We start from the raw sequence: 19,106 nt of genomic DNA, 5'->3' as shown, positions 1-19,106 counted from the left end.
GAGCCAAGCAATGAAGTGGAACCAGCTATCCTGTGGGTAATCTGCCTTCGCCCACTGGTCCTGAGTAAGCTGACTTTTCTGCTGACTTGAGCCTCAAGACTGCCACAGAGTCTTGGGACCTTGCCCCATCTGGGGGAGACAGAGAACGAGAACACCAGTCTTGTGGTGCTTCTTCATTGCTTCTGCATGCAATGGCTTCTCCTGGCTTCGTGGAAACCGTGAGTCTAAACGGAGAATTGAACATGTGGCCTCTGCTCTCAGCTGAAGGGAGAAGATGGGGACACAGAGAAGGCAATGTGCAAGGGTTCCCTGAGCTGAGGCAGCAGGGGAAGAAGAGCATGAGTCAATTAGACCACCAAGAGAAAGGAAAAACTCAGATTCTGTGTAAAGAATTTTACCCAGGAGTTAGGGGCCTTTCCATCTTGAAATGTCTGCTTTTTGTTATTCTACTGTCCCTCTAAGCTCCAAAAGGGGCTTGGCTCCCTGGTGTCAGGAGCTCTGAAGCACCCAGGGAGAAAAGTAGACAGAAATCTGGCATCTTGGGGAGCCCTGTTGGCTCAGCTGGTTAAGCATCTGCGTTTGGCTTGAGTCACAATCTCGGGGTCCTGGGATTGAGCCCCATGTCAGGCTCCTTGCTCAGTGGGGAGTCTGCTTCTCCTTCTTCTCCCCGTTCATTGCTGTAGCTCTCTCTCAAACAAATAAATAAAATCTTAAAAAAGAAAAGAAAAGAAAAGAAATCTGCCATCTTTAGGTGGTTTCAAGTGATGAAACCAAAGGAGTAGATTCCTGTGGGTTCAAAGCCCCGCTTATGCCAGGAGCCCACCCTAAAGCTCTGTCCACAGTGCTGCCCTCACCCAGAACTCCCCTTCTACATCCCACCCTCCCATCACCAAGTCCAGCCATCCCAGGGGCCACCACGTCCCCAGCCAAGGGAGGACCTGCACCTGCACACCCTAATCCACCCGCTCCCAGTGTGCACCCCTCCATAGTTCCGGGCTCTCCATTAGTATCTCACAGGTCATTTCTTTCTTTTTTTTTTTTTTTTTTTTAAAGATTTTATTTATTTATTTGACAGACAGATCACAAGTAGGCAGAGAGGCAGGCAGAGAGAAAGGAAGGGAAGCAGGCTCCCCGCTGAGCAGAGAGCCCGATGTGAGGCTCGATCCCAGGACCCTGGGATCATGACCTGAGCCGAAGGCAGTGGCTTTAACTCACTGAGCCACCCAGGTGCCCCTCACAGGTCATTTCTGTAGACAGAGGTAATTCACCAGAGTTTGGGGTCCACGTATCTTGGGAGAATGCAGTACTTGCTGAGAACTGACAAGCCCCACACAACAAGGGTCATTCGGGCTGTGAGGAAGGAGGCAGAGGCTCTAATCCAAGCTAATCTGATCATCTGCTTCTTTGTTTGGTGATTGGAGGTTAACATCCTAAGAAATATCTACTCAAGCATCAAATAAATACATTCTCAAATAATTCAAAAGTCTAATCCCCAAATCTTTTCATTGAAACATACACTAACAATAGTTGGGTATTTACTATCCCAGTCTTTAATGAGCTTACATATATATGAACATATCTACATAGAGATCTTTTTTTTTAAAGATTTTATTTATTTGAGAAAGAGAGAGAGAGAGAGTGAGTGAGGGTGCGCACACAAGGTGGGAGAAGGGGCAGAGGGAGCCTGACGTGGGGCTTGATCCCAGGACCCTAGGATCATGACCTGAGCCGAAGCTTGGACCTCAGATGTTTAACCGACCGAACCAGGCACCCCAAGGTCTTTTCTTTGGTAAGTATAAATGGGCTGATCCTTTATGTGACCTCTGGCCTGACAGTCCATACCTAGCTGGCTCCAAGTACCCAGGCACAGAGGAAGGGAAATGAAGGTTCAACCAAAGGGCATAGAGAACATCTGTACCAACCGGTTCCATCCAGTGCCACACCTCATCCCAGGGGTAGGCACTTAACGCCAGATGAAAACAGGAGGGCTGTCCTCCAATGACAGAAAACCATGGACTAGAGCAGTGGTAGGCAAGCTTTTCTGGAAAATGTGACAGTAAATATTTTAGGTGTTGTAGGTGATGCTGTCCCTTTTTCATATTCTTCTTAGTTTTCTTCTGTTTCAAACGACCCGTTAAAAATGTAAAAACCATCATTGGCTCACAGGCCATATAAAAAGCAGCAGCCCACAAGCTATAGGGGACAGGAGAGTGGGAGGGGTCCAGCATGGGCACGCTCCAGCGTGCCAAACAGCGCCCACCGGGCCTGCTCCCCATCCATACAACACTGGGCCAGCTACTCATCCGGGACTATTGTGGAAATAGACCTACCAGTGGATGGTGAACAAAGCCCACATCAGCTCACCAGACTATCAGCCCGCCTCTTCATTTTTAAACACAAATGAGCTAACATTCACCAGACATTAAGAGAAAACCAGCAGCCTGAAAAAGAATGACCAAAATAAACAACCAGAACCAGATCCCAGAGGAAATGAGATCATGGAAGGGTCAGGAGATAATTTTTTTTTTTTTAAAGATTTTATTTATTTATTTGACAGAGAGATCACAAGCAGGCAGAGAGGCAGGCAGAGAGAGAGAGGAAGGGAAGCAGGCTCCCTGCTGAGCAGAGAGCCTGATGCGGGGCTCGATCCCAGGACTCTGAGATCATGACCTGAGCCGAAGGCAGCGGCTTAACCCACTGAGCCACCCAGGCGCCCCAGGAGATAATTTTTTTAATAATTCTAATTAGTGTGTTAGAGAAAGTCAATTTGGACCTGTAAAGCAAGAGCAAGATGCTAAGAAAATGAAACAGAGAATCAGAGGGAAGAAAATTAAAAATATGATTGCCAAATTAAAACCTTCACTAGAAAGGTCTGGAAGATAAAGTTGAGACAATCTACTGGAATGTAAAAAGAAAAGAATAGGAAAAAGGAATAGGAAAAGTAGGAGAACAGAAACAATACAGAGGATCACTCTAGGAGACTAACATCTAATAGGGTTTTCAGTAAGAGGAAATAAAGGAAACAAAGGGAAGGAAATTATCAAAGAAATAACAGAAAAAATGTAGAGTGGAAGAATGACCTAAGACTTTAAATCAAAAGGGTCCAAAAGTACAATGAATGAAAAAAAAAATTCAACCTTGACGCAGCTGTACAATGCTTCAGTACACCTAAGATAAAGAGCATACTAAGATAAGCTTCCAGAGAAGAAAACTAACAAAAGCAAGAAGAAAAAAAAGAATGAAAATGAAAAACCAAGTTAACTGTAAGAAATGAAAATCTATCATCAGATACCTTGTTAACAACAATGGATATTTGAAGTCAATAAATCAGTGTCTTTAATGTTTTGAAGGAAAAGAAATGTAAATTCTGTATTCGGTCAAACCTTCAATCAAAAGTGAGGGCAAAATAAAGGATTCTAGGTTTACCTTTCATGTGTTCTTTCTGAGGAAGTACTTAAGACTGTACGTTAGCTAAGTAAGAGACTAAAACAAGAGAGACATCAAATCCTAAGAAGTCGACCTAACCCAGAAAAATCTGTGACAGGAAGGCTAAAGTTGAGGGCCATATAGCAAGCCTAAAGAATCAGCTGTCCAGATTGGAACAGCTGGAAATAATGTTCTGGAAACAATATTTCCAGGAAGGAAGGACTTATCACGTAATGATTATCAAACTAAGTGGCTGGATAATTTCAAAAACAGAGTAAAGGCTCAGGATTCTTTTAGCCACAATTAAAAAAAAAAAAAAAAAAAAGAGGCAACTAGAAATTTTATGAAGGAAAAACATAAAATAATGGTTCAAATATGAAGTAAATTAAAAAGCATCATGATCTGAAGAACTGCTGGGATGTGAGAACAGAACAACCATTTCACCTAGATATTCAGATGCATCCTCGTTCCAGGGGTAGGAGGGTCTCAAGCACTGGGCAGGTAGGAGAGGAACCAGAATCCTAGTCCACTGCTTGAGTGTGTAGCGCACGTTAATCTGGCCACATTAATGTAAGGCTGTTTACTGGTGGGCAGCTCAGAATCTACTTACAGACAAAGCACACAAGACTTGACTACAATCATGCAACAGAACATACCATAAACAATGTGAAATACAAGCATGGCGGACAGAAGTCAGGAGACAGCAAAGCAAGAGAAGACTAGAGGCACGGATGGATATTCTTAACTGACAGAGTGACAGCCTCAAGGAGAGGGATCAAGGGCTAACAGTTGCAGTGTATTTAGGATTCCGAAGGTAATTTTTTAAAACCCTAAAAATAACAATATAAAAAAAAATTGGAAGGAGGGCACCTGGGTGGCTCAGTGGGTTGAGCCTCTGTCTTCAGCTCAGGTCATGATCCCAGTGTCCTGGGATCAAGGTCTGCACCGGGCTCTCTGCTCAGCAGGGAGCCTGCTTCCCCCTCTCTCTCTGCCTGCCTCTCTGCCTACTTGTGACCTCTCTCTCTGTCAAATAAATAAATAAAATCTTTAAAAAAAGGGGCACCTGGGTGGCTCAGTGGGTTGGGCCGCTGCCTTCGGCTCAGGTCATGATCTCAGGGTCCTGGGATCGGGCCCCGCGTCGGGCTCTCTGCTCAGCGGGGAGCCTGCTTCCCTCTTTCTCTCTGCCTGCCTCTCTGCCTACTTGTGATCTCTCTCTCTGTGTCAAATAAATAAAATCTTAAAAAAAAAAAAAAATCTTTAAAAAAAAATGGAAGGAGAGGGGAAGAAGGGTGAGAAATGTATAAAAAGGAACTAAACCTTTCCATCTCCACTGTGGGGGACCAAGAAAGTCAAAATGTGACAAATCACAGAGTTGCATTAGCTTATTTTTCGGTTAAGGGTCTAGAGGAAACTACCAGAAGCACTAATCCCAGAAATTCTCTTCATGGTAGCTGCTTCTTTTTTTTTTTTTTTTAAAGATTTTATTTATTTATTGACAGACAGAGATCACAAGTAGGCAGAGAGGCAGGCAGAGAGAGAGAGAGAGGAAAGCAGGCTCCCCGCTGAGCAGAGAACCCGATGTGGGACTCGATCCCAGGACCCTGAGATCATGACCTGAGCCGAAGGCAGCGGCTTAACCCACTGAGCCACCCAGGCGCCCCATGGTAGCTGCTTCTGGAAGGCAGGGCCAGGGTGGGGCAGAGTGGTACAAAAGCCTGTTCCAGGCCCTGTATATAAGCCTTTCAGTCCTATTTGATGACTTGACCATGTGACTGTATGACTTTGATGAATGGCCTAGCCCTATTACAGAGAGATCTATTCAGTAGGTCCAGATTCTGTATTCGAGAAAGCTCCGTAAGCATTTGTGATGAATAATTCTAGTTAAAAATCACATTACTAAATAAATCCCTGAAGTTCCATTCAAACCTGAGATACTGTGATTCTCTGCTCTCATAGGATACCGAAGCCCATTGAGGTGGGCTAGCTAGCTATCGGATTCCTCATTTTTCATTGAGAGAAACTGAGTCTCAGAGCAATTCCATGACTTGCCCTGGTGTGACCCGGCGGCTGCAAGCCTGGGGTGTTTCTCATGTTAGACGATGGGGCTCTTCAGTACTCAGTCCAGGAGGTAATCTTTCTGGCAAGACTTTCCCTGTTGGTCACTGTTCGGAGACTTGAACCTCAGCTGCAATGAGAGCCCTGCCGAGGACACTCACAGGGGACGGGGTGATGAGCCCGTGCCAGTATGTACAGGAGTGGAGCCCACGGAGCCTGGTACCAAGCCTTCTCCTCCAGTAGCTGGAGGACCTCCCCACACTGCCCTATTCTGCCAGGGCTGGCCCCAGGCTGCAGTGCACTCTAGCACAGCATAGGCTCCCTTGTCCGCCAGGGAGAAAAGAGTCAGGCCCCACCACTTCTCTGCACCAGAAAAAAGACGGTATGCAGAAATACAAGTCTGCTAATGCCCAAAACCCAGAGGAAAGGAGGCCTCAGTCAAACACTTTCAGTCACAGTGCCTGGAAACCAAATTTGAGAATGAAGGCAGGACCCTATAAATTAGTGGGGGAATATTCTTAGCTCTTCTAAGGACCTGCTGGTTTTTCTATTTTTTTTGTTTTGTTTTTTTCTTAATTTTTAATTGGAAATACACTGTACAATATAAAACGTGTGGCTCAGTGGGTTAAGCCTCTGCCTTCGGCTCAGGTCATGGATCGAGCCCTGCATCAGGCTCTCTGCTCAGCGGGGAGCCTGCTTCCTCCTCTCTCTCTGCCTGCCTCTCTGCCTACTTGTGATCTCTGTCTGTCAAATAAATAAGTAAAATCTAAAAAAAAAAAAAAATATATATATATATATATATATATATATATATAAAAAACGTGTGTGAATACGTATGTATACATACTTTTACATATACATATATGTATGTAAATATGAAGATATACTGTTTAAAGACCTAAAATAAAACAAAAGAACACTCATGCATGAGTGTGCAGCCCAAGAAACAGAGCACTCCCAGAACTTTGGACGTCCTCTCAGCCCTGTCTCTACCAGGGATAATCGCTTTGCTGAATAAGGCATTCATCGTTTCTTTTTTGGTCTTATTGATTGTGCTATTTCTGCATGCCTCCCTAAGCAGCATATTGTTTAGTTGTGCTTGTTTCTCAGCTTTATCTAACTGGAACCACCCTGTGTGTATTCTGTGTCTTGCTTCTCTTGCTCGACGGGGCGAGATTCTTAAAGTGTGTGGGTGTCGTTCGTTTACTTTCACTACCTGAAAGAAGTGGCCCAGGGCAGGGAAACACCTTGATTTACTTATCAACTCTATTGTTCATTGATATCTGGATTGTCTCTAGTCTTTCCTATCGTGAACAGTACTACCAGAGGAAACTCTTACGGGAATGGAGAGTTTTTAAAATGTTCCTTCCCAACAAGCCCTCAGTCTGGACTCCAGGGGTCCCGGTTTTGCCTCTGCAAGGAGCACAGGGAGGACAACTGTGCTTGTAGCTAAAGTATCCAGAGTTCTCAGCAACCAAAAGAAGATGTCATTCCGAGGTTCCCTCTACTCCCTGCCCTGGCCTCACTCTCACACAGACGCCTTCTTCTCCTCTGAACCTGAGATTCCACACGCCTGCTCTACATTGGGGAAAACAATTGGCCTTTTTAGACACGGTCTGGATTTCTGAGTCACACCCCTCTCGCTACTACCCACCCCCTCCTTCCCCAGGTAAGAGAGAACAGAGATCTTAATGAAAGGGCTCCATTGACAGGCCATGGGCGTGAGAGCGTGAGAGCTGAAGAAGGAGATGATCCAGGCTCTGCCCTGCGCAGATAGCCGGGGCGGCACTGACATGCCAGCTGTCTGGCCGGCTCGGCCCTCACGTTTGCCACATGGCCACAGGCGGAAGAAAGGAAACCTGACTGTGGTCAGGGCCAGGCATTTTCCCATGTTATCTATACTGCTCCACTTAAGGCTCATGCAATCTTAAAGGGAGAAACCCCATAATAGAAGATGACTAACACTTACAAAATACCCATCATATGCCAGTCACTATGCTAAGTGTTTCATGTGCCTTATTTCAATGGGTTATAACCCATGACAGTGATGATGAAATTAATTTAGGAAGTTAAGACCAGCATTTAAAAGGAAACAGACAAGAGTGGAATTCAGTTGAAAATACTAAGGGTAAATATTGTTTTGTGAACCTTTTGTTTCTCTTATATCCACATGTGTTTATTCACAACTACTGGGTCACAGTGTAAGATGGATCTCGCACTGTGGGCAGAGGCCAAAAAATTTTCTTTTTTTTTTTAAGGCGGGCAGGGGAAGAGGGAGAATCTTAGCAGGACGTGGGGCTCAATCTCACGACCCTGAGACCATGACCTCAGCCGAAATCACAGTCGGATGCTTAAACCAACTGAGCCACCCAGGTGCCCTAAAACATTTCCTTATGTCATTTGTTTTGTAACTATCCCAGGATATGTTCAGTTACTAACCTAATTTAATAAGAACATAACTGAAGTGACTTCCCCAACTACATCTGTGTCGCACACCGCAGCCATCAACTGCCCCCTCAAGCTCGGAACAAAACAGCCTCTTTTCTGTTCCTCTTTCCTCCTCCAGGACACATGCTATTCCCTCGGCCCCAAATACTCCCCCACCCCCCTCACCAGCTCTGCACAGCGGGTTCCTTTCCATCCTGTGGGTCTCGGCTTGAGTGTCCCCTCTGCAGCAAGCCCCCTAGGGCTCCCAGCCGAGCAGCCCCTCTCCAGCTCATGGCCACTGACACGCTTGTTTCCTTGTCTGCTGGCTGCCTCTGTTCCTGGACAACAACTCCAAGGACACTGCGAGTATCGAATGCACTCACCTAGCACAGCACCAAACGCGGAGTTGGCCCTTCATCTCTGTTAAATGAATACAAAAAACTTACCAAGTCTTCACAGCTGGTCAAACAGCAAAGCCAGGATTCCAGCAAGATGATATCTGGACCAGGGCTTGCTCTTCACCTCTGCACAACACTAAAATTCAGAAACAGCATGACACTGCCTCGAGTCACACTTACTTAGTAAGTGTTAGCACTAGGACAGGACCTGAGCCTGACTCCAACGCCCGGGCTCTCTCTACGGTGTCAGCGAGGTGGGGGCGGGGGCACGAATGGCTCGAAGTGGCAGCCTCTTGGGGTCGGCTGAGAATTTGGGAGGGATAAAGGAGGAGGATGCAAAACCTTCAAGCTGGAAGAAGAGATTTGCCAGTGAGTGGAGAAACAGCAGAAGAAATCAGGAGAGCAGTCAGCTCAGAAATGTGGGGTGGGGGTGGGGCTTGCTGAGCAAGTAGTATTATGGGAAAGACATCTGGAAGAATAGCCAGGGATGACAGAAAATCTCAAAATGGCAACTGTGCAGAGGGGTCTGGGGGCCAAGGCTATAGGAACCATGCCTTAAGGACTCTACAGGCAGTGTTAATAGTTGGTGTCTCCAAGAATCTGAGATTGGAGAGGTGGGGCTGGGGCCCAGAAGACTGGCACAGAGGCCAAAGGGGCCAGCCACAGGGAATACTGTGGCAATGCTGCCACCTCGTGGCTGTGGAACACTTGGCCCACAGGTAAAAACTGAGCCAAGTTGGTTTGTGGGTTCACTTTTCAGCAGCATTTAGTGAGCACCTACTATGGGGACGGGCTTTGGGGACTGGAAGTGGGTCTGACATGGCTCTAAACTTCCAGGACTTCTGTTTCCTACATCCAGGCAATAACCAAACCCTGTTGAGTTTACTTCCCTCTTTCATAGTAACTGGCAGTGTCCCACCCCAAACAAGACTGCAGGCAGAGTGGGTGTCTAATTCATCTCAAGCTCTAGGACCCAGCACAGGGCCTTGCAGTAGCTACAGTAGCTACTATTCAATATGTGCTAGTGTTTTTAAAGACCTTAATGTATCTGAGTCTCATATTTTACCTAGAAGGTTCCAGGGACCTCCAAAGAGAGATACCAAGTAGGTGTTTATTTCAACGAGCCTGAGTCCTTAGAGGGAGGGGTGGAGGATGGAGATAGAGAAAGAAACATGGGCACCACCACACACAGATGGTATTTAAAGACCAGTACTTCACAAAGTCTGATGTGCATGTGACTCGCCTGGGAGTTTCGCTAAAACAGATACTAATTCTGACCTCAGAGGGGGCCTGAGATTCGGACTATCTAAGAAGCTCCAGGATAATAGCCATACGGCTGGTCCACGGACCACACTTGGCGTGGGAAAGAATCTATCTGGAAAGGGGTTAACGAACTACAGCCAGAAGATGAGCTCCATGGCCTCTTTCTCTACATCCAGCAAGCGAAGAGTGGCATTTTTATTTCTAAAGCAGTTGTTAAAAAAAAAAAAAAAAAAAAAAAGGAAGGAAGGAAGAATATGTGAAAGAGACCACTGATGCGGCTCATAAAGCTTAAAGTATTTCCTCTCTGGACAGTAAGTCTGCCAACCCCTGATCTAGACCATTATCCAGGGTATATGGCCATACGAGAGAAAGGACAGAGAGGAGGGCTGAGCCCTGAAACAATTTTTATGACTTCCAATCACTGTGCCTAGTTTGGAGAGGGAAAATAAAGTAAAATGAGCTGCATGTATACTAATGCTTATGCTAAGACAGTGAGCCCCAGACACGATCGATGAGTTCCCATCTGAGGCTCCCAGGGGATAGGGGGTAGGAGTGGGCAATACTAGGGAAAAGGAAGGAAATGTTTGGGGTTTTGAGTGGGGAGAAGACCTGTAGTGAGCAGGATAACCAACTGCTCTTTCAGTGCTTAGCTTTAAAAAAAAAAAAAAAAAGACAAAAATAGAAAGCCAGGGCAGAGGCCACGACCCACCTGTGTGCTACCGGTATCATAGAAGTACTAGAAAAATAAAAGGCAAAGGCAAGGCTGTGAATTCCACAGGGTTTCTCTGTTCAGCAGAACCTTCTGTATTTTGGCTGGGGGTGGGGAACGTGGATAGAGGAGCTGGGGAAGGTGAGAGAAAACGGTGGTGGCAGAGTAATGACCTGAGAGCTTATAGTTTGGGGGCTGCCCCAAGTGGTGTTTGGCGACAGAGCCTTCTGTCCTGCTTCCGCCACCCCCTGTTGAGGGCTACATTTCCTCAAATGTCAGCGCCTGAGAAAGTAAATAAAGCTGTCCGTTTCCATCAACTTCAACCAATCAATCTGGCTCGCCTGCCGCGGAGGACCAGGCTGCTTTGGTCATGAAAGGCTTGCTTGTTCCACGTCAAGTGTTCACATATATCTCCAAAAAAAACAAGAAAAAACAGCACCCTTTCTTGGGGGTACAGAAAAGATTAAACTTAACAAAAGGGCTGTGGCAGAGTATCTGTAAAGCCCAATTATTCTTTTTTTTTTTTTTTAAAGATTTTATTTATTTTATTTGACAGATAGAGATCACAAGTAGGCAGAGAGGAAGGCAGAGAGAGAGAGAAGGAAGCAGGCTCCCCGCCGAGCAGAGAGCCCAATGTGGGGCTCGATCCCAGGACCCCGGGATCACGACCTGAGCTGAAGGCAGAGGCTTCAAACCCACTGAGCCACCCAGGCGCCCCAAGCCCAATTATTCTTAAATGCCAGAGGACAAACAAAAAGATAGAAGGATATTATAAAACTGTCATGTGCTACAAAGTTAATCCCAGAATTTCCTAGTTGGAAAGAACCTTCACGGTCAACCGGTCTCCTTCACGCTTCCAACAAAGCTGCCTATTAAACCGAACCATCTAAAGGGAAAAAACCCACATCATGCCTAGTTTTCGACATGGGAGCCAAAACAAAATAAAGGAAATAAGTAACTTCTTCTTCTTTTTTTTAAATAAAGATTTTTCTTATTTGACAGAGAAAGAACACAAGCAGGGGGGAGTGGCAGGCAGAGGGAGAGGGAGAAGCAGCAGGCTCCCTGCAGAGCAGGGGGAGCCCGATGCGGGACTCAATCCCAGGACCCTGAGATCATCACCGGAACCAAAGGCAGTCACTTAACCAACTGAGCCACCCAGGCACCCCCTCTTCTTCTTCTTTTTTTTTTTTCTTAAGTTTTATTTATTTACTTGAGAGAGAGCTAGAGTGAGAGAGCGAGAGAGAGAGAGCACGCGTGCACGGAGGGAAAAGAGAGAAGCAGACTTTCCAGGGAGCAGAGAGCCCAACATGGGGCTTGATCCCAGGACCCTGAGACCATGACCTGAGCTGAAGGGAGACACTTAACTGACTGAGCCATCCAGGTGCCCCAAATTCTTCCTCTTCTTAATAAATAAAAAAATCCTGGCAATCCAAACAAATCTCTTGCCTTTTAGCCCATGAATTCCTGTCCTTCCCAAGTCCATCCCCCTTGATGGCACTCAGTGTCTCCCACACTAAAAGTGAGTTCCTGATCTTTGCAGCACCTTACATACTGCTCATCCCACAGCAGCGTGGTGAGCGAGAGCTCATCTACTGAAAGATCTTAGTTTTTCTCCCAACTACTGGCTGTGTGATCTTGGGTAAGTCACTTAACCTTTCAAAACCTCCATTCCCTGACCTGTAAAGTCCAGTCATAATGAGGCTACCTCTGAGTACTACATATGATAATACGTGTAAGATACTTAGAATGGTGGCTAGCACAATAATAAGAATTCAGCAAGTGCTGACAATCATTACTATTCGGTTAGGAGATGAAATGTTTTATTCCATGAATCACACTCCGTTCCCCAAGTAAACTACACCAATCTCAGCACTACTGACATTTCTTTATTATGAGGTCCCATCCTCTGTTTTATAGAATATTCAGGAGCATTCCTGGCCTCTATCCTCTAGGTACCAGCAGCAACCCCTTCTCCCCAGCTCTGACAAACAAAACTGTCTTTAGAATTTGCCAAATGTCTCCTGGGAAGCGAGGTGCAAAATCCCCTCCTGCTTCCATTGGGAACTATTACAACCAGAATATGCAAACTAGTTTTGGAGAGAAACCACCACACCTCCTAATTTCCCACCAATGTCCCCCCCACTGGCCCCACCCCACATGAAGCCACCTCGGCCACCACTTGCTCACCGCTCAGCTGCCGTGGAGGAAACAGGTGATAAGTGCTGTAGATATCATTGGAAGAACTGCAACTGGAGCTCAGGGTTGCCCTTCAGGAGTGGGCCACCTGCTCTACCTGAAATGGTGTCTTCTCTAGGATCACAACAGCATCTTCTCCATCTCCATCTCCATCCCCAGAGGTCTCATTCACCTGTAGCCAGAGACACCATCAGTGAGCCCAGGAGCAGAGGCAGAAGCTCTGGGACCTCCCATTTCTTCTCCCAGAGCAGCCATCTCATTAACCCAAATCCTTGGGTCAGCACTCACATCTTTCTTCTGAAAGATGCAAAGCTTCTCCACTTTCTTCTATTTTAGGCTTGCAGGGCTCTGTCAAATTCTCCCCACTGTACAGATGAAGAAAACGTGTCAATAGGATTAAGTGATTTGCCCAAGGTCACAGGAACAAACTAGTATCTGGGTATCCCAGTTAACTCCTAGCTCAAAAGTTCTCATAGCTAAAATCTTCAGCAGGTGCTACAGACAGAAGACAGGGCTAAGAGAACTACAGGGGAATCATGCAAAACAAAACAAGAGACACAGAGGCATGGTAGCCTAGGCCAAAGTCTTCCTGATCCTCCCAAAATGAGAGCTCCTGTTAGGAATTCTAAAGACCCTAATCCTATCTGTGACTGGGCCTCCTCACTAGTTCCCAAGATGGTCTCAGTCTCTCCTCAATCACTTCTATAGAACTGAGCAGCACATGGTATTAGAGCCCGCTGTACCTATCTGTACCAGAAGATACACTGCATCCCTGAAAATCGGGGATGGTAACTTCATCTCTAGGTCTCCAGCACCCAGCTCAGCGCGTGATATGTGAAACTGAATTAGCAATTTAATAAACTCTCTCCTCGGTTGGGGCAGAGATCCTGCACCGTGGGGATCCTATCTCCCACAGTCTCTATGTCGTTCCATAGACGGACGATCCAGCAACATTTGCTGGTTCCCAGCAGCTCTATGTTAAATGAATACATAATGAACGGTTTGGAGAATTCAACACGTGATTTTAAATCTGCAATACTCTCTACAAGTTACTTTTAGTAAAGGAGGACTTAGGAAAATTAACCCTAAGTCTGTGGATTTCCTTGATTCCATGGGTAAACTTGTCTCCTGTACGACCCTGCCCACACGCAGTTTAGTGGTACACTCTCCCGCCCCCCCCACCAAGTAGTGCCATTGGTATTTTCCGGCCGAGCGCGGGTTTTTAAAAATAAATAAATAAATAAACAAATAAATCCGCCTCCAAGGCGGTGATTGGCTCACCGCCACCCGCATCCCCGCCCCGGGCTCCTAATGGTACCTTCCCATGGAGAAAAATGATTTTGTCCCTCGCAGACTCCCTCAACACTTTTTTCACTCTAAAGCCGGAGAACGGTAAGCGCACAGGGGCAGAGGTACCATTCCCAACTCCCGTTCCCTTTTCTTCTATGACGGCGGCTTCCGCCTCCCTCCGCGTCTGGCTCGCGCTTTCTCTTGCTGGGTTGAGGCGCTAGGTCCGCCATGTTGCTCGGCCAGAGCTGTGCGCCTGCGCCAAGCCCGGCCCCGCCCCGCCCCGCCCCGCCCCCTTTTGGCGCTCTGGCGGCCGCCCCGTCCCGCCTCCGCGAAGCGCAGCGACTACAACTCCCGAAGGGCTCCGCGGCCTGAGTTGGTGCCGAGGGAAGAGAGACCAAGGCCGCGAATCCCTAAAGATGCTGCAGCTAAAGATGCTGCAGAGTGGGGCCGGGGCTTCCGGAGGGCCGGACCTGGAAAACACCTTTAGACTCCATGGATGCTTTGATACCTGACACCCTGGGTTGACTACTCACGTTTTAATAAGAATTACACCAATATTGCTTAATTAGCATGGGAAGAATGTTTCTGAAATCTGTTGAGCCGGTCTTATTTCTTGATTTTTTATGAGAGTCATTAAACCATTTCCATTTTTCATCCATTTTCATTTCACAGAAATTTTCTTCGTGTTAAGTGCCGAAAAGAAATGGAAGTGAGGGGCACCTGGACGGCTCAGTCAGTTAGGCGTCTGCCTTCAGCTCAGGTCATGATACCAGGATCCTGGGATCGAGCCCCATATGGGGCTCACTGCTTGGTGGCGGGAAGCCTGCTTCTCCCTCTCCCTCTCCCCCTGTTTGTGTTAACTCTCTTGCTGTGTCTCTGGCAAATAAATAAATAAAATCTGAAAGGAAGGAAGGAAAGAAAGAAAGAAAAGAAAAAAGAGGTGAACAGGGCAGAAGTACATTTCTGTCACCCTCTTTTCTTCCAGGCTGGGGACTTCTGCCTCCTCTGTTAACCTAATTTGCTCATGTCTCTGCTATGCATACAAAGATGTGATTTGCAGCTTGAATATGAATCATCTGTTAGAGTTTCTGTGCTTTGCTTTACTTTTTTTTTCCCTATATAAAATTTTTACTTAAAAGAGAGAAATTATAAGTTTTTGGGGGGCCGTTATTTCTGGCTATCCCTTTTTCCTTGGTGTTATTTGATAGATACAAATTATTTCAAATTTACTTAAAAAATTGTGCTGTTTTCTCCAAAGTCAGTTTTGAGTTTTGTTTTTTTTTTCCAGACAGGACGAATGAGCGGGAAAATTTTTGCAATTTTCAGTCAGTCAAAGTGCACTGTATGTCCATGACTGTTTGCTTTTGGATTATTTCTACCAGAAATATTATTATGAATTGGATAAAAGGCCAATTGTTTTGTGAAGTAGAGAGCATTAGGAGGGAGACTTAGGATCTGGAATAATTATCTTCAGTCCAAAACTTGTATACGGGTTTCCTGGATAACATCCCACACCTGTGGGAGTATACAGCAGGAGATGTTGAACTATGTGTAAGGCTAGAACAAATGTCTTTGGGGATTAATGGCCATAGCAAGACCTGTTCAAAAATCTAAGGCTTAGATCTTATGGAAATTTCTAAGTATGTATTCTCTTTCTTTCCCTTTTTCCTCTCCTCCCCCATCCCCACACCAATCTCCCCCTATCTTTCTCTCTCTCCTTCTCTCTCTGGAAGAGAATTTGAGCAGAGTATCTATGTTTTAACAATAACAACAACAACAACAACAACAAAAATGCCCTGAATTAGGAGCCATGAACTCTTGGCCCAAAGCTGTGGAGCTTTGGGCAAGTCACCTACCCTCTCTAGGCTTCCATTTTCTTTGTGCCAGACACTGTCCATCCTGAACAAGCCAGGGAGATCTCTGCTTTCATAGAATTCATAATCAAATGGAGATGAGGAAAACAAATAGGATAATTTTAGATAATGATTAAGTGCTATTTCTAGAGTAAAACAGGACAAAGTGATAGAGTCTGGGGATAGGAAGGAGAAACAGTAGTCATGGGTGGCTTCTCAGGGAGATGGCATTGAGCGGAGACTTGAAGGATGAGAAGGAACCAGCATGTGAAGAGACAAGGGAACGTGTATTTCAGGCAGAGATGTCAGAATGGTGAAGACCCCTTTTTGGAAACAGAAATTGCCCTTGTGGCTGGAAGGTAGTGAGCAAAGGGGAGTTACAAAATGAAATTGTAGAGAGATTTAATTCATTAGTGGCAAATTCACCAACACAGGTTTAATTTTGATTCGGACATCCATCAGGTCAGAATTGCACTCCTAAAAAGGCCTGGCTTAAGGAAAGGAACTCATAGGAAGCCTCAGCCACCAAAAGACCTCTTAGGATACCAGACAGCAGAGTGCAGCCAACCTTGACGGCAACACCACAGGGCTTCGCTTGAACCCGAGTCATTTGTCTGTTGACGGCTTTGCACTGGGGCAACTGAGTGGCTCAGCCGTTAAGCGTCTGCCTTTGGCTCAGGTCATGATCCCAGGGTCCTGGGATTGAGCCCCAAATCGAGCTCCCTGCTCAGCGGGAAGCCTGCTTCTCCCTCTCCCATTCCCACTGGTTGTGTTCCCTCTCTCGCTGTGTGTCTCTCTGTCAAGTAAATAAATAAAATCTTTTTTTAAAAAAAAGAAGGCCCTGCACTGTCTCATCTAATAGCCGCTAGCCATATGTAGATATTTACATCTGAATTAATTAGAATTAGATACATTAAAAATTTGGTCAAACAGCCATGTTTCAAGTGCTTGATAGCCTCCTGGGGCTACTGGCTATCACACTGGAGAGCACAGATGTGGCTCTCTACCATCACAGAGAGTTTAATTGCTGTATTAGAAGGTTATTACTGGCAAGTCTTGAAGAATCTCAAAACTTCTCCCAAATCTTTTATTTTATTTTTTAAAAGATTTTTTTTATTTTTTATTTGACAGACAGAGATCACAAGTAGGCAGAGAGGCAGTCAGAGAGAGGGAAGCAGGCTCCCCGCTGAGCAGAGAGCCCGATGCGGGGCTCCATCCCAGGACCCTGGGATCATGCCCTGAGCCAAAGGCAGAGGCTTTAACCCACTGAGCCATCCAGGCGCCCCTTTATTTATTTATTTATCTATCCATCCATCCATCCATTTATTTATTTATTTATTTATTTATTTATTTATTTATTTATTTATTTATTTTAAAGAAGGACCAGGCACTTCCATTTCAGGCTTTACAAAAGATGAGATATCCTAAAGACAATTCAGCTAAAAACACCAGAATGTTCTGGCTGCAAAATTAAAAACATCCATTTGCTTCCATTGCTGCTCTCTTAATAAAATTTTCAGAAATGAAAAATGTGGGAGCATGAGCCTATGAAATGCTAAGTGGACACTGAAGCTTAAGTTCTAAGAGTGGTTGCTGGTTTCTAGAAGTCTAGAGCCTTGAGCTTTCAGTGCAATGTTTAAGGCACAGGAGACAAGCCCTGGGGGCTAGTGGAAGGTAAAGGACTGGAAGAGAGCATTTCCCTTAGAGCCAAGATCTCTAAGGTCCATCACCTCAATGAAATGGGCAACTCTTAAAAACAAAAGCTGCCGCATTAAAGGAGACAAGATATTTAGGAAGGTAATCTGCCTCATCATCTGGCTGTGGAGGGAAGAAAAAAGTGCCCTGAAAATTCATAACCACAGGCCGTTCCTCATGCAGGTAGAATTCAGATTTGTACTGTCTATGTGGTCCAGGAAATTCAAATTGAAAATTTAATTTATTTAAGCTGGTCTTGTATTTTTCATTGACCGACTTACTCTGTGCTAAAGTGACTCCAGAAGAAACAGAAAGTCTAAACAGATCGATAACCACTTTAAGACATTGAAATTGTGATTTTAAATCTTCCCACAAAGAAAATGCTAGGCCCAAATGGATGAACAGATGAGTCTACCAAACATACAAGGAACAATGAGTTCCAAGCTTAAACTCTTCAATGAATAGAAAAAAGGAACCATTCCCCATCTATTTTTCAAATGAAGAATGACTGACATACAATATTGTATTAGTTTCAGGGGTACAACAGTGATTTAGTATTTATGTACATTATAAAATGGGACACCTGGGTGGCTCAGTCAGTTAAGTGTCTGTCTTTAGCTCAGGTCATGAACCCAGATTCTTCTCCCTCTGCCTGCTGCTCACTCTGCTTATGCTCTCTTTCCCTCTGGCAAATAAATAAAATCTTTCAAAAATAATAAAAAATATATATACGTTACAAAATGGTCACTACTATATGTCTTGTTTCCACCTGTCACCATACAATGTTGTTACAGGATTACTGACTGTATTTCCTATGCCATACATTACATCCCTATGTCTTAATTATTTTATAACTGGCAAATTGTACCTTTTTTTTTTGAGTGCTTATTTTATTTTATTTTATTTTTTTTAATAAGTAAGCACCATTTATTACACAAAAGATATTTGGACAGGTTTTCTGGAAGGAATATTAATATTGCCACAAATTGTACCTCTTAATTCCCCTCACCAGCTTCATCCACTCCCCAACTATTTTAGAAGGTTGGTATAACCTTGGAAACACAACCAGAGAGGGCAACACAAGAAAAGACAATTACGGGCCACTTCTACATATGAACAAAGATGCAAAACCCTAAAGAAAATGTTAGCACTCTGAATCCTGTCATTTATGACAGAGGTAGTTTATTCATCATGGACAAATTCAGTTTACCCCCAGAATGTTAAGGCTGGCTTAACATTGGAAAGTCTGCTGTTATTCATTGTATTAACTAATTTAAAAGAGGAAAAAAACACATTGTTTTAGTTTGATGGGTAGACATTTTAGATTAAATTTAAAACAATTTAAGATATGTAAAACTCTTAACTAGAAACAGGAGACTTACAACTTGTTAAAAAAATTTTGAGGGGGTGGTGCCTGGGTGGCTCAGTGGGTTAAAGCCTCTGCCCTCAGCTTGGGTCATGATCCCAGGGTCCTGGGATCAAGCCCCATGTCAGGATCTCTGCTCAGCAGGGAGCCTGCTTCCTCCTCTCTCTCTCTCTCTCTCTCTCTGCCTCTCTGCCTACTTGTGATCTCTCTCTGTCAAATAAATAAACAAAATCTTTTTTTTTTTTAAGATTTTGTTTATTTATTTGACAGACAGAGACCACAAGTAGGCAGAGAGAGAGAGAGGAGGAAGCAGGCTCCCCGCTAAGCAGAAAGCCCAATGTGGGGCTCGGTCCCAAGACCCTGGGATCATGACGCAAGCCAAAGGCAGAGGCTTTAACCCACTGAGCCACCCAGGCGCCCCATAAATA

The 19,106-nt window shown here is 45.1% G+C and overlaps 1 protein-coding gene across 1 annotated transcript in view; it reads right to left on the bottom strand.

Moving 5' to 3' along the window:
• DCPS (decapping enzyme, scavenger) overlaps positions 1-14,009 on the bottom strand; it is a 39,436-nt gene extending 25,427 nt beyond the window's left edge. The window contains 5 exon segments of the mRNA XM_047690198.1: positions 12,466-12,517; positions 12,519-12,556; positions 12,559-12,646; positions 13,793-13,939; positions 13,941-14,009. Of these exon segments, the coding sequence (XP_047546154.1) occupies positions 12,466-12,517; positions 12,519-12,556; positions 12,559-12,646; positions 13,793-13,939; positions 13,941-13,994 (379 nt within the window). The 5' untranslated portion in view covers positions 13,995-14,009.
• Positions 14,010-19,106: the final 5,097 nt, after the last annotated feature.

The sequence above is a fragment of the Lutra lutra genome, chromosome 10, assembly GCF_902655055.1.
Source record: "Lutra lutra chromosome 10, mLutLut1.2, whole genome shotgun sequence".
NCBI lineage: Eukaryota > Metazoa > Chordata > Mammalia > Carnivora > Mustelidae > Lutra > Lutra lutra.
This window is presented reverse-complemented; position numbering and strand designations above follow the sequence as displayed.